General features: G+C 32.8%; 1 protein-coding gene across 6 annotated transcripts in view; it reads left to right on the top strand.

Moving 5' to 3' along the window:
• PTPN4 (protein tyrosine phosphatase non-receptor type 4) overlaps positions 1 to 12,859 on the top strand; it is a 225,519-nt gene that overhangs the window by 166,836 nt on the left and 45,824 nt on the right. For all 6 annotated transcript variants that reach the window (XM_012749752.3, XM_012749750.3, XM_012749751.3 and 3 more), the window contains 3 exons: positions 1,465 to 1,533; positions 7,057 to 7,182; positions 9,170 to 9,328. In XM_012749752.3, the coding sequence (XP_012605206.1) occupies positions 1,465 to 1,533; positions 7,057 to 7,182; positions 9,170 to 9,328 (354 nt within the window). The remainder of the gene's footprint in view (positions 1 to 1,464; positions 1,534 to 7,056; positions 7,183 to 9,169; positions 9,329 to 12,859) is intronic.

The raw sequence follows: 12,859 nt of genomic DNA, 5'->3' as shown, positions 1-12,859 counted from the left end.
CTTATCTCTGTTCCAAAATATCTAGGATATTAAAATTATTATTCTAATGTAGGAATACAAAACAGTAGTGAACCTTAATTTGTTACCTCCTTCTTAGAGGAAACATATTTTCTTAGGAAACTTCAACTTAACCATTTAAAAAGTCATGGTAATATTTTCCATTTTTCCATTAAAACCTCACAAGTATGTCATTTCAGTACACATTTATTGATACTTATCGATGGAAGATGGTCTTAAAATTGCTTAACTATGGAAACCTATATTTGGCTATTTTTATATACATTGGATATCTACATTTGTAAATGGTTATATTTGATATACCAGAATTTTGTGTTCATTCAACACTTAAGGATGCGTGTGGTGGCTCACATCTGTAATCCTAGCACTCTCGGTGGCTGAGACAGGAGGATCGCCTGAGGGCAAGAGTTTGAAACCAGCCTAACCAAGAGTGAGACCCCAGCTCTACTAAAATAGAAAAAATTAGCTGACCTACTAAAAATAGAAACAAAAAACCTGTAATCCCAGCTACTTGGGAGGCTGAGGCAGGAGGATTACTTGAGCCTGGGAATTTGAGGTTGCTGTGAGCTAGCCTGATGCCAAGGCACTCTAGACCGGGCAACAGAGTGAGACTGTGTCTCCAAAAACAACAAACAAACAAACAAAAAACACTTAAGTAATGGGATGCTTCAAGTAAAACATTTTCTGAGAATCAGGCTTTTATTACTATTAACAAAGTTAATCTGAACACATTGGTGTAGTACAGGGGAGGATCCATTCCTTGCATAAACAGTGTGCTTGCTAGACAAATCACCTTCAAGACAAACCCCTAGTGCCCAACCCCCACCACATGTCCACCTTAGTTCTTTTTCTATATACAAAAATCTAGAGTTTTTCTGTGTCAGGACATGGAAGGAGTTGAGGTATAATTCACAGATATGAAGATCATGGTCTTCATATCTGTGATCATTAGCAGTAGGCAAGGAACAAAAGGTCAAAGAAAGAGCAGTTCTCCAAGAACTCCCATGTCTCAGCCTCTTCATTAAGGAGTAGTGGAGGCACTAACTAAATCCCAGACCTATAGGAGGAGTTTGGAGTTGACAGGGCTTGTTTGAGCTGGGCCATGACAACCTATTTCTTCTAGAGAGAGTACCTTTCCATGACATAACAGAGAAGGAATTCCTCTCATGCGAAATTACTTCTCTCATATTCATTCTTACATCAAGAAGTCTGGGAAAATGTAGTGTCTGTGGAACACATCTTTGTTCATTAATAGAAGACTGTAATTAAGGTCTCTTCATCCAGGTAGAACTGGAATGTAATCCACTCTTCTTACTCTCTGTTTCCTTTTCTCTGCTAGAAATGTCTTGTCTCTTACGAAATTGAAATATAACCATGTTATATGTTGTCATTTTATCTTGTAGTTCTCTTTAAGATTTTATTGTTGTGCATATTTATGTATTTCAGTGGGAGAACAGAAGTCCAGTCAGTTCAGTATGGCAAAGAAAAGGCTAATAAAGACAGAGTATTTGCAAGGTAAGCCAATTTGTTTCATTGTCTGAATAAAGAATAAAGATTATTAAAAACTCTTTCTAATTATAATTACAGAATTAGCACATGATCCTTTAAATAAATTATGTTGAGGGAATGATAAAGTAGTTTGTCTAGTTTATTGATTCATTTTTTATATGAGCATTAATCATGTGCCAAGCATAATGTTAATAGCTCTGAATAGGCTGAATCAAGTGTTGTTAATATATTTTGTTGGAAGGTTGCTCTTTTTTAAAAAGTTTTGAGAAGTATAGTGACTTATTTCATATGTTATCAAGTCCATTTCCATATTCATTTAAAACATATTGTTAAGAGTTAAGGTGCTTTATATTTGCTTACCATTCATTGTCATTAGTTTTTTAGGGTCTGTTATAGCCAGTTTGCTTTTTACCAAGTTAAAATTTATGTTTTACAAAATCATTTTATGAGCGAGGATAGAGAATGGGTTAGTAAATAAAAACTGTATACCCAGAGACCACTTAAAAGGTAATTGCAGTAATCCAAGTGAAAATAATAAAGTCATGAACTAGAACATTGATGATGGAATGGAGAATAGGGAACAAATTTGAGGAACATTTTGTAGGTAGAACTAGCAGAAGTTGATGGACTGTGAGAGACAGGAGTTTGTTTTCAGTGAAAATTACTTAGAGAGGATAAGTCTTTAAAGAGTTAAGTGCTTGGCATCTATTGCTTTTGGAGGCTTGAGTTTTAATAAAGAGAACTAGAGAATTTTGCTTTTGATTTTACTTTGTTTAAATTTTGCTCTTAATCTTTTTTCTAAAAGACCTTCTAGCTTTGTGTTTCTGGAGTAAAAGAAGATTTGTGGTTTTGGTTTTATCTTCTTCCCATCAAAAATGGAAATTACAAGAAAAATTTTCATCTCATGATAACTAAAAATATTTTTGGTATTTACTATTCAAGATTTTTCCGTGCATATACTTACAGATATATGTATGTGTATATTTATTTCAAAATTATTTCATACTTTGTTGTTTGCTTTTATCACTTAACATATACATTTTCTGATGTTGAAAAATGTAACTTATAATGGCAATAAGTCTTTCAGCAGTAAAATCCTTTTATTGTAAACTGTAGATTAAACTTCAAGATTTCTCCCTTTACTGTGCCACATCCCTGCCTCCAGAGTAGGAGTCATTGCTAAGACTGTATGAGACTATCACAGTAATACATCCTGAACGCTTATAAAAATAAATAATAATTAATATAATGAGCTTTTTGGAGTAAGGACATTTGGAACAAAAAGTTATTGAAACATATTTTTTGTGGATTTGAATAATACAATTTACTTGCATTTTTTTTCTTCATTGTGGGGTTGGTTACCTTCATCCTAATTTGGACCCAGCAGGAAAACAGTTGATGAAAATGCCTTGATGTGGGAAAGATTCAGCTTGTCAGGACTACAGCATTGTACTGTGATGAGTTTGCTTAAATTCGGATGATGTGATTCATTTCGGCATTTGTTCAAAAATGTTTGAAATCAATTTATTCTTGTTTTTAGATTTGTGAAGGAAATATTATTGGGTTTTTTTTCTCTATTAAATATAAATCTTGGTGCCATATTAGTGGCTTGGTTATTTAGGTAAGGAAAAAAGGCAAGAACACAGAGATGTCTACCCTTATATGTATGGCTATGAAATTATTCAAAATCCTCTCTTTTACAATCTCCATTTTTTTTTCCAGTTAAAATATACTAAAGACCTGTATAAAGATAGAGTCTATAGCAAAATGTTAGTATTAAATTATTTTCTTTGCAATTGCTCTTGAGAAAGAAATAATTTACTTCCTATAAATGTCATTGTTTTAATGTATTTGTTCTGGTGCTTAGTGCTCTTATTTCTAACACTCATTTTCATACTTGATAAAATCAAAATATTTTTCTGAGCCTTAGTATTAATAACAGTACCATAACAATATACTTATACCTTTTTTTATTCCTTTCCTAACAATAAGCTTAATTTTTTTCCTTGCTTGATAGCCATAAAAAATGTAGAACATGTGATTTAATTACTAGTTGTATGTAATATGATGTCCTATTATGAGTACCATAATCATAGGGGTGTTTTTATATTAAGGTTAAAATCACATACAAATGACTTCTTTATAAGTGTTTTAATAGTACTAGACTGTTTTATTGATCTCTCTTTCTCCAAAAGACTAAGCTTTTTTGGGATAGTTTATCTAATATATCAGAATCTTACTGTAATGACCTGATACATGCCTACCAAAATTCTCTAATGATTTTAGCCATTATTAGATTATTTTGTTGAAGTACTAGAGAATTCTGGAGTTACTATCTTTCTTAGAATTTTATTTGGCAGTATTAAATTAGATAGAAAAGATTTTTTCTTAAACTTCTCATATAAGATGGGTTTTAGCAATAATTCAATAAGTTATTTTTTTCTTTTTCTGATGTATCAACTCTAAATTGGTTTCACACTTTTTCAGTTGTCATATAATAATATCTAAGAGAGAAAAACAATGTTCTCATACAACAGAAAAATAAGGTGCCATGGTCAGAAAATAAATTTACCACATTGCAAACACAGTGATGCAGTGTGGTATTTTTTTCTCTGAAATTTCCACACTCAACAGGAAACATAGACAGCAAACTTAAGTGGGTGGGTCTCTGAGGTTAAAACTGTTAATGAAATAAAATACCTGAAATTTAGTTTTAAATTCAAAGCGTTTTCAACCATGTTTAATCCATTAACGGCAGTAAAGTGTTCTGATGATGCTTTAGATCAGGTAAGTGTGCTGGGAATTTTCTTCCTTCAAATGGCTTTTCCCTTTTTTAGAAAGTGAAAGTAGTTGATCTCCTGACTATTGGTAGTGAACTATCATACAGCTTACATTTAGTAGTATAATATATGAAGAAAGATTAGTTTATTATCATTAAGAATTACCATTAACAGAAGATCTATAATGGTATATGTTAATAACCTTTATTTTATTTTATTTATTTTTTGGATCAGGGTAACCAATGAAAGAGTGTGAATAACCTTTATTTTAAATCATGAGATATAGTATACTTTATTTTCATTTTGTTGTGACTGACATGAAAATTTACACTGCAACATTAAGGGATTGAAATTTCTTTTAGAAAATACCTATTGGTTTTTAAATTAAGGAGATGTTATTAGGCCAAACTAAAAAGGTTTTGGCTATCAATTCCTAAAATGATAGGACACTTATATATTTTGGATTCATAAGTAACTTACAATTTTTCATGGTTTAGTAAAATTAATAGGTAAAACAGTGCACTGAAAATTTAGATACTCATAAATTATAAAATTCAGGACCTAGGGAGAGCCCTAAGGATTATATTGTACTAGTAAATTTATATATTTAGGTATAGAGATTTGTCTAATGGGAAGCCAGAACTAGGATTCAGGGTTCCTATTCATTATTCCTACGCTTCCTACTACATATATAACAGTTTTTCAAGTACTCCTTGGTCGATGTTACCATACTTTTTGGTCAAGTCTGAACTCTTTCTTTTTACATGTTCAACATATTGGACAGGAAATTGTAAGCTGATAGTGCAACTGCAAACTTAATGACATTAGAATTTTGGTACATAATGATCTCATTAAGTTTGAAGGTAATTGGATGACAGTATTACATTTGCTTTATGCCTTGCTTGATAATTGTTCTTTTTATCCAACAATAGTGCATGCATAGTAGTACGTAGTGAGAAGAAAAAATAATGGCTAATTTTAAGGGAAAAAATCCCAATAAGCTAAAAAAGTAAATAAATACAGTACTACATGTAATTCGTTATTATTATTATTGGAAAATCTGAAAGTAAATCCAAATTCACATAATGAAGACCTATGAATCCTATGAACTATAACCAAAAATAGTCTTGATTTTTTATTTTACACAAATAGAGGCTTCTTCTTAAATTTTTATGATCTAGTTTATGTAGTAGGATAACAGAATCTGATTTTTTTTAATTATGCTATAATGGAAAATAACATAATTTTTGTGTGCTTCAGTGAATTTATTACTGAAATATAAAACTATTTACAAGCTTAATTCATTCATTAGCCTCCATATTGGCTCTATGTTTCAAAAAGCTAGACATTTAAATTGATGACATGTATTTTCAATTAATTTCAGCCAGTATCTGAATTTGCATGTAAAAAGATATTAGTTGTTAATGTTAAATGCCTGAGGTGATGAATACTCCATTTACCCTGATTTGATTGATTCACATTGTATGCCTGTATCAGAACATCACATGTGTCCTATAAAGACATACAACTATTGACCGGGCATGGTGGCTCACACTTGTAATCCTAGCACTCTGGGAGGCTGAGGAGGGCGCATTACTCAAGGTCAGGAGTTCGAAACCAGCCTGAGCAAGAGCAAGACCCTGTTTCTACTGAAAATAGAAATTAATTGGCCAGCTAAATATATATACATACATATACATATGTATATGTATGTATATATAATTAGCCCCCGGCATGGTGGCATGTGCCTGTGGTTCCAGCTACTTGGGAGGCTGAGGCCGTAGGACAACTTGAGCCCAGGAGTTTGAGGTTGCTGTGAGCTAGGCTGACGTCATGGTACTCTATCCCAGGCAACAGAGTGAGACTCTGACTCAAAAATATATATATATATATATATACACACAACTATTAAATATCCATAATAATTAAAAATAAAAAAAATAATAAAACTACTTAAGGAAAGGGGGAAAAGGATGTTAACATTCCTAAAATTCTAAGGTCTTATGGTCTCTGCATAAGTCAATGTCTTTTGATCTAAATAAATCAATATCAAGATCTTTTTCTTAAAAGATCACTTAGTTCTTGTCTTTATCACTGTGATAACTGACAATAGTTAGATAACCGACTATAGTTAGGTAATAAAACATATCCTCCTACTTCTCACCACAAGACAGAGTAATTAACCTTCCAAAATGCTTTTGTAAAAAGAAAAGGATAAAAGAAAAACACTACTGGTCCACTATACATTTAAAAAATTACACATAAAATGTAACATGCCTAATTATATTTTTGTTCTGTCCTCATTGAGGCAAAGGATCAGAACTTAGATTTAAAGGTCTTCAGGAGATAATGTACTAGGTATTATTTAATACATCCCAAGATAAGCTAGAGTTCCAGCTACTCTGGAATAGAAATAGGTAATATCTATAATATTGTTAACATCTGAGAAACATTTGCAAACTACTCCTTGTTGTTTTCCTTTTTCTTTTCCTTTTTTTTTCTTTCTCTCTTCTTTCCTATTATCCATTCTACTCTTCCTAGCCTATCTTTTCTTCCTTCTTCATATAAAGCAAATGTACTTTCTTAGGAAATTATTTGGTAAAAGAGCTTCTAAATACATTAATTCTTACAAGTAAACTTTTTATATTGACTCATAGAATATGATCTATTAAAATAAACTTTAGATTTGATTCGTAGTTCAGAGTATAAAAATAAAACTTTTTACATATTAATTAAACTATTTCTGCAGATCCCCAAGTAAGCCCTTGGCACGGAAATTAATGGATTGGGAAGTAGTCAGCAGAAATTCAGTATCTGATGACAGGTTGGAAACACAAAGCCTTCCATCACGGTCTCCACCTGGAACTCCTAATCAGTAAGTACAGCCCAACATTAGGTGTGAATTTTGCTAATTTTTATTGGCTGTATATATCCATTGTCTGAAGATCAAAATATGTAAAGATTTAAGCCTTTTGGTCAAATATGATTTTTGTTGCTACAGAGCATTATTTTTTCTTCACTTGCTGCTCATTACAGAAGTGGCATGGAAGGCTTTGGGGAATTAGGGAGTAGGGCATTGAATGAGGACCTTCACTTTCCTCAACAGTTGACTTTCACAGTTAGGGTCCCTAGCCAATAAATGAAGATCTATTAGTAGACTTAAAATCTTATATATGGGTGCTGTTGAATAATCGTTTTCTCTGTGGATTCCCAACAGAATTTCTAGGGGAGCATATATTGTTTGAAAATGCTTTCCAAGTGATTGTGATTCTCTTATATAAACTCCCACCTTAACCACAGCTCTAGCACTTTCTGTGGCCTAGAAAAGGCAATTTCCAACACCAGTTACCATAAGCTTAGCTATTGCTGTGCTATGAAACACTTATACTGTTATGTACTTCAGTCTAGCATTTCTCAAAAAAGGTGTATGTTTTCGTGTAAATAATAACAAGATAATAAACTTATACCAGCCAGAGATGTTGATTATCTTAATTTTATAATAACAAATATGTTGTATATGATACTGAGTATGTATATAATTAAGAGAATGGTAAACAATTGTGTGTCAACATATTAATATATTTTGGTAACCCAAAAGGTTCATATATAAAGTACTTGAATTTTGGTATGGAATAGAGGCTTTCCTTTAGAAATATTTTATGCATGTTAATGTTTAATAAAAATGGACTAAATTCTAAAAGCTATGGCATTGATGGATGTTGTCAGCTGAAGAATAAATTTCTATCATATTGGAACTAAAATATTTACATAAGCAGTTTGGTTGGCAGAACACTATATTTAGATGTTAAATTACTGCTAGAAAAAGTGAACTGAATAATTTCTATCTTGCTAATTGCAGATTACTAAATCATTTTTCCTTACAAAAGAGTACATAAATTCAAAGGCTCATCAGCTTGTGTGAAGAAAATTCAGACCTTTTTTGCTCCTTTTTCCAGCTAGCCATTTATCCATACCAACATCATTAAACAATTATAGCAGGTTATAGAAGATACAAGAAATTTAAACCAGATGATTCAAGTAATTAATAGCAGTAGCTCTGATTAAGTTTTCTGGTTAATGAAACCATTGTAGGTATCATCTAAAAAAGATTTGTTTTAATTCTAAAGAGTCAGTACAGGGTTGTGGTTAAGAGGATGGCACCTGGAGTCACTGTACATTTGAACTTTGGGCAAGTTAATTAATCTCTGTCTCTTTTTCCTCATCTATAAGACTATATAATAACATGATCTTTCTTTAAGTATTGTTATAAGGATTAAATGAAATGCTTAGAACAATGCCTGGCACATAAATGCTCAAATATTAGCTATTGTAATTAATAATTATAATGACAATAATAATGTATGTGACTGTCATTTATGAGGATGACTGTCATTTATGAGGATGGAAATAATGCTATTTAGTGTCTACTCTTACGAATTAAAATCCCATAAATAAAAATATTTATAAGAATTAAAGAATTCAGACTAAAAGATAAAACTAAATCATGTGTTTTAATCTCTTCATTTTATAAATGCTAAGAAAACCTAGAAACATGGGTATTTAGAGATAGGTAATTAGATAATTTAGAGATAGGTAATTGAATAGATAAATAGGTAATTTAGAGATAGGTAATTGAATAGATAAAATCCTTGTGACAGATTGTTGTCTGCAGGTTAGATAGCTGACTTCCCATTCTGTGTTCTTTCTGTTAATATCACACTGTCTTTGTCAGAGACTCTGCTTAGTCAACAGGGTTGACTTAAAAACACACACCCACTTTCTGATGGGACCATATAAGTAAGAAACTTGGAAAAAATGAATTAAAGCATAAGTTCATTCAGTTTTTCTTCCTCTTTATTTAGCCGAAATTCTGCATTCACGCAAGAGGGAACACGGCTACGGCCATCTTCGGTTGGTCATTTGGTAGATCATGTGGTTCATACTTCCCCTAGAGAAGTATTTGTGAATCAGAGATCTCCATCATCAACACAAGCTAATAGCATCGTTCTGGAATCATCACCGTAAGACCTCTTTTCATTTTGCTTCCTAACTGTATTTTTAAATGCTCCAAATTGCTATATGTGAAATAATCTGGGAAGTTAGGGTATTGGATACAAAATTTAATTATGCCATTTTTGAAAATTTATATATTTGTAAATATATTTATGTGTTCTGGAAAGTTCTGGTTACCTCTCCTCCTCCCACCTAGTCACTGTATTGTTATTTTGTTGACTCAAACTGTTCTTCAGTTTTTGGTGCATACACTCATATTTCTACAGATAATGTAGCACTGTGGTCAGAGAGTAGGGTAGTAAACGGTAGAGCTTTCTTAATATTTTTAAAGTAAGGGAACTGTGAGGATGAATAGACAGTGTTGGGAAAATAAAATAACAAGCCAGGCCCCCATAATCCCAGCTACTTCGGAAGCTAAAGCAGAAGGACTGCTTGAGCCTCATCTCTTAAAAAAAAAAAAAATTAAAGAACAATAGGTCACAAAGAGCCTGTAAACATCATTTCTGAACTCCATGCCTACCTCATAATAGCCTACTAATTGATAACATAAATTCAGCTTCTTAATTGAGTATTTATACCCCATCAGCTTAATGCCTAATTTGTATATTCTCACATTAATATGCAATATCTTAATTTATTGGCTTATATAATACAGATAGCTCATCTGCAAGTAAAACATGGTGAAGAGAATTGGGGGAAAAAAGTAAAATACTTAAAAGATATATAGATAGGTAAAAAGACCCATTAAGTGTTGAGGAGGAGAAGAGGGGTATATAAGATAAAATGAATGTGATCAGGGTTAAAAAAAGGATGGATGCAAGAGTGATGGGTAGAGGAGAAATGGAAGGGTCATGGTTGTCCCTGGGTAGCAAAAACTTCCTTGGTTGGCTAAGGGAGCCAGGGGTGGGGAACCTGCAGCCTTCTGATTTCAAGATTGTTCTTTCTTAAGCACCATGGTAGGCAAGAAAAGCTTCATCTTTCTCTGCTGAATCCCTTTTAATAAAAGGATTTGTTCTGTAAAATTTGGATTCAGTCAAAAGGCTACACTTAAGAACCTGGAAGGTTACAAGTGGCCTTAAGACTGCAGGTTCCTCACCTCTGTGTGGAAATTTAATATTTTATAACTTTAAAAATTATAATTGTAAACCTTTTGGTTGGTTTTTAATCTTGTATTTTCTAATTCTGAAACTTTAAAAAGTATAGTAATTCAGGACATGATTGAAATGTTAATTGATTTGATTTAAAAATCAGCAGCGGTTGGTTAGGGTTAGGTTCATGCCTTTAATCCCAGCACTTTGGAAGGCTGAGGCAGGAGGATTACTTGAGGCCAGGAGTTCAAGACCAGACATAGGGAGACCCCCATCTCTACAAAAAAAATTTAAAAATTAGCCAAGCGTGGTGGCATACTCTTATAGTTCTAGCTACTCAGGAGGCTTAGGCAGGAGGATTGCTTGAGCCCAGGAGTGCAAGGCTACAGTGAGCTATGACGGTGCCACTATACTCTGGCCTAGGTGACAGAGTGAGACCCTGTCTCTAAAAAAATAAAAATAAATAAAAATTATATACTCTCATGACATAAAAATGAACCATATGTAGAATCTCACAAGCCTAATTATTACTAAGCAAAACAATATAACTCTTGAAGCCTAACCAAATTATCTTAATCTGTTTTTTAAAGGACATTTTTCAAAGAAAGACACAAGTCACGCACTTGAATCTTTCCATATGTAAATTATTTTATAGAATCACAAACCCCCAAAATCATTTGCTACCTAAAAATACCTATGTTCTGCTTTCCTGACCTAAAGTGGGAAAGCAAGTTCAGTATAGAGTAGAACTGTGAAGAGTTTTTGCTTCTCTATGTCTGAAGAATGTAAAATGTTTGGAGTCTTCACTTTAGGCATATATTTCATAAAGCTTATGTGTTTGTATTCAATTTTCAATCTGTAACACTGCATTTGAAATTCAGCTAGTTTTAACCTAAAGAATAATGAGAGAGTTTTAACCCTTTGCACTCAGATGTCAAGTATGGATAATGTCGAGTGGATAATGAGAAAAAAGCAAGTGAGTGCAAAGGGTTAAACAGATAAGCTTAGTGGTAAACTAATGATAATAATTTGCATTAGCTGGTTACAGTCACTTTTATATAATCTCAGTGTTCTATTTGGGAGAACTCAATGAATTAGGAAAGATATATAATACCCATCTTATAGGTGAGAAAGCTACACTTAGAACATATGTCCAAATCTACAGAACAAAAACTCTTAAGGCCTTCCCTGCTAGAACCAGCAGGGAAAACTTTGTATACCAAACAAGAATTTTGTTGATTTTTGGGGGGGGGGGGAGTGCAATTTAGAGAAAATTCTTTGCAATTTTTAATCCATATATTTTAGTTTTTCCATTGGCCAAATGCATTTCAATAGATACTGAATTGATCTTTTTTTTTTTTTTTAAGATTTTTCACATTTTTTTAATGGACAGTTAAAATCATCTCACAAAGTTCTCTATTTCTTAAGTACGTACAGGAGATTACTTGTACTGTTTAGAATAAAGTTACTATTTATAGGCAGGGATAAAAATAAGATCATAGTCTACCATTTGCTTTTCTTTAAATGTTTCATAGAAATTAGACTGGTTTTGTTTGTAATTTTATGAGATAAATAGTAGCTCTAGAATAATTTTAAAATACTAACAGATGTTTGTTTTAATAAATCCATAACAAAAATACTAATATACTCCTAATGTGTAACAAGGAAGCTCTGGTATCTATAAAAATAATAATCACAGTATGTGAATTGGGTAGTTAAAATTTTTTTTATTAGTATACAAATTCCTAGTGGCAGCAACAGAGAGCTGCTTTGCCTGCAAAATATGCTGCTTTCACTGCATTCGTGAGAAAATTTAAAGTGGACTAGACTGAAATACATTGGGAACGTTTTTGCCCACATCTTGATTGACAGGTCTTACAAATTTTTGCTACTATGTACATATTGCTCTATTATGAACATAATGCACTTGACGTTTTCATTATTTGCTCTCCACTTAACATTTTCCAAAATGTCAAAGTTGCCAAGCACAGTTCCTCTCTACTCAGTAGGCTAAGGCAGTAGGATAGCTTGAGGCCAGGAGTTCAAGCCTATAGTGTGCTATGATCACCGTCTCCCCCCTTCCCCACTGCAGTAGCCACTGCACCCCAGCATGGGGTGACCATGTCTCTTTAAAATAAAAATTTTTTAATTAAAAAGATCAGGTTGGGCACAGTGCCTCATACCCATAATCTTACCACCTTAGAAGGCCAACCAAGATGGGAAAATTGCTTGAGCCTAAGAGTTGTAGACCAGCCTGAGCAATATAGGGAAACTCCATCTCTACAGAAAATAGAAAAATTGGCCAGACATGGTGATATGTACCTATAGTCCCAGCTATTTGGGAGTCTGAGGTGGGAGGACCACTTGAGCCCAAGAGTTTGAAGTTGCAGTGAGCTATGGTGATACCACTAAACTCTAGCTGAGGTGACAAAACAAGACCATCTAAAAAAA

Source organism: Microcebus murinus, chromosome 8 (assembly GCF_040939455.1).
Source record: "Microcebus murinus isolate Inina chromosome 8, M.murinus_Inina_mat1.0, whole genome shotgun sequence".
NCBI lineage: Eukaryota > Metazoa > Chordata > Mammalia > Primates > Cheirogaleidae > Microcebus > Microcebus murinus.
Note: the sequence above shows the minus strand (reverse complement) of the source record. Positions and strands in the feature narration are given on the sequence as shown.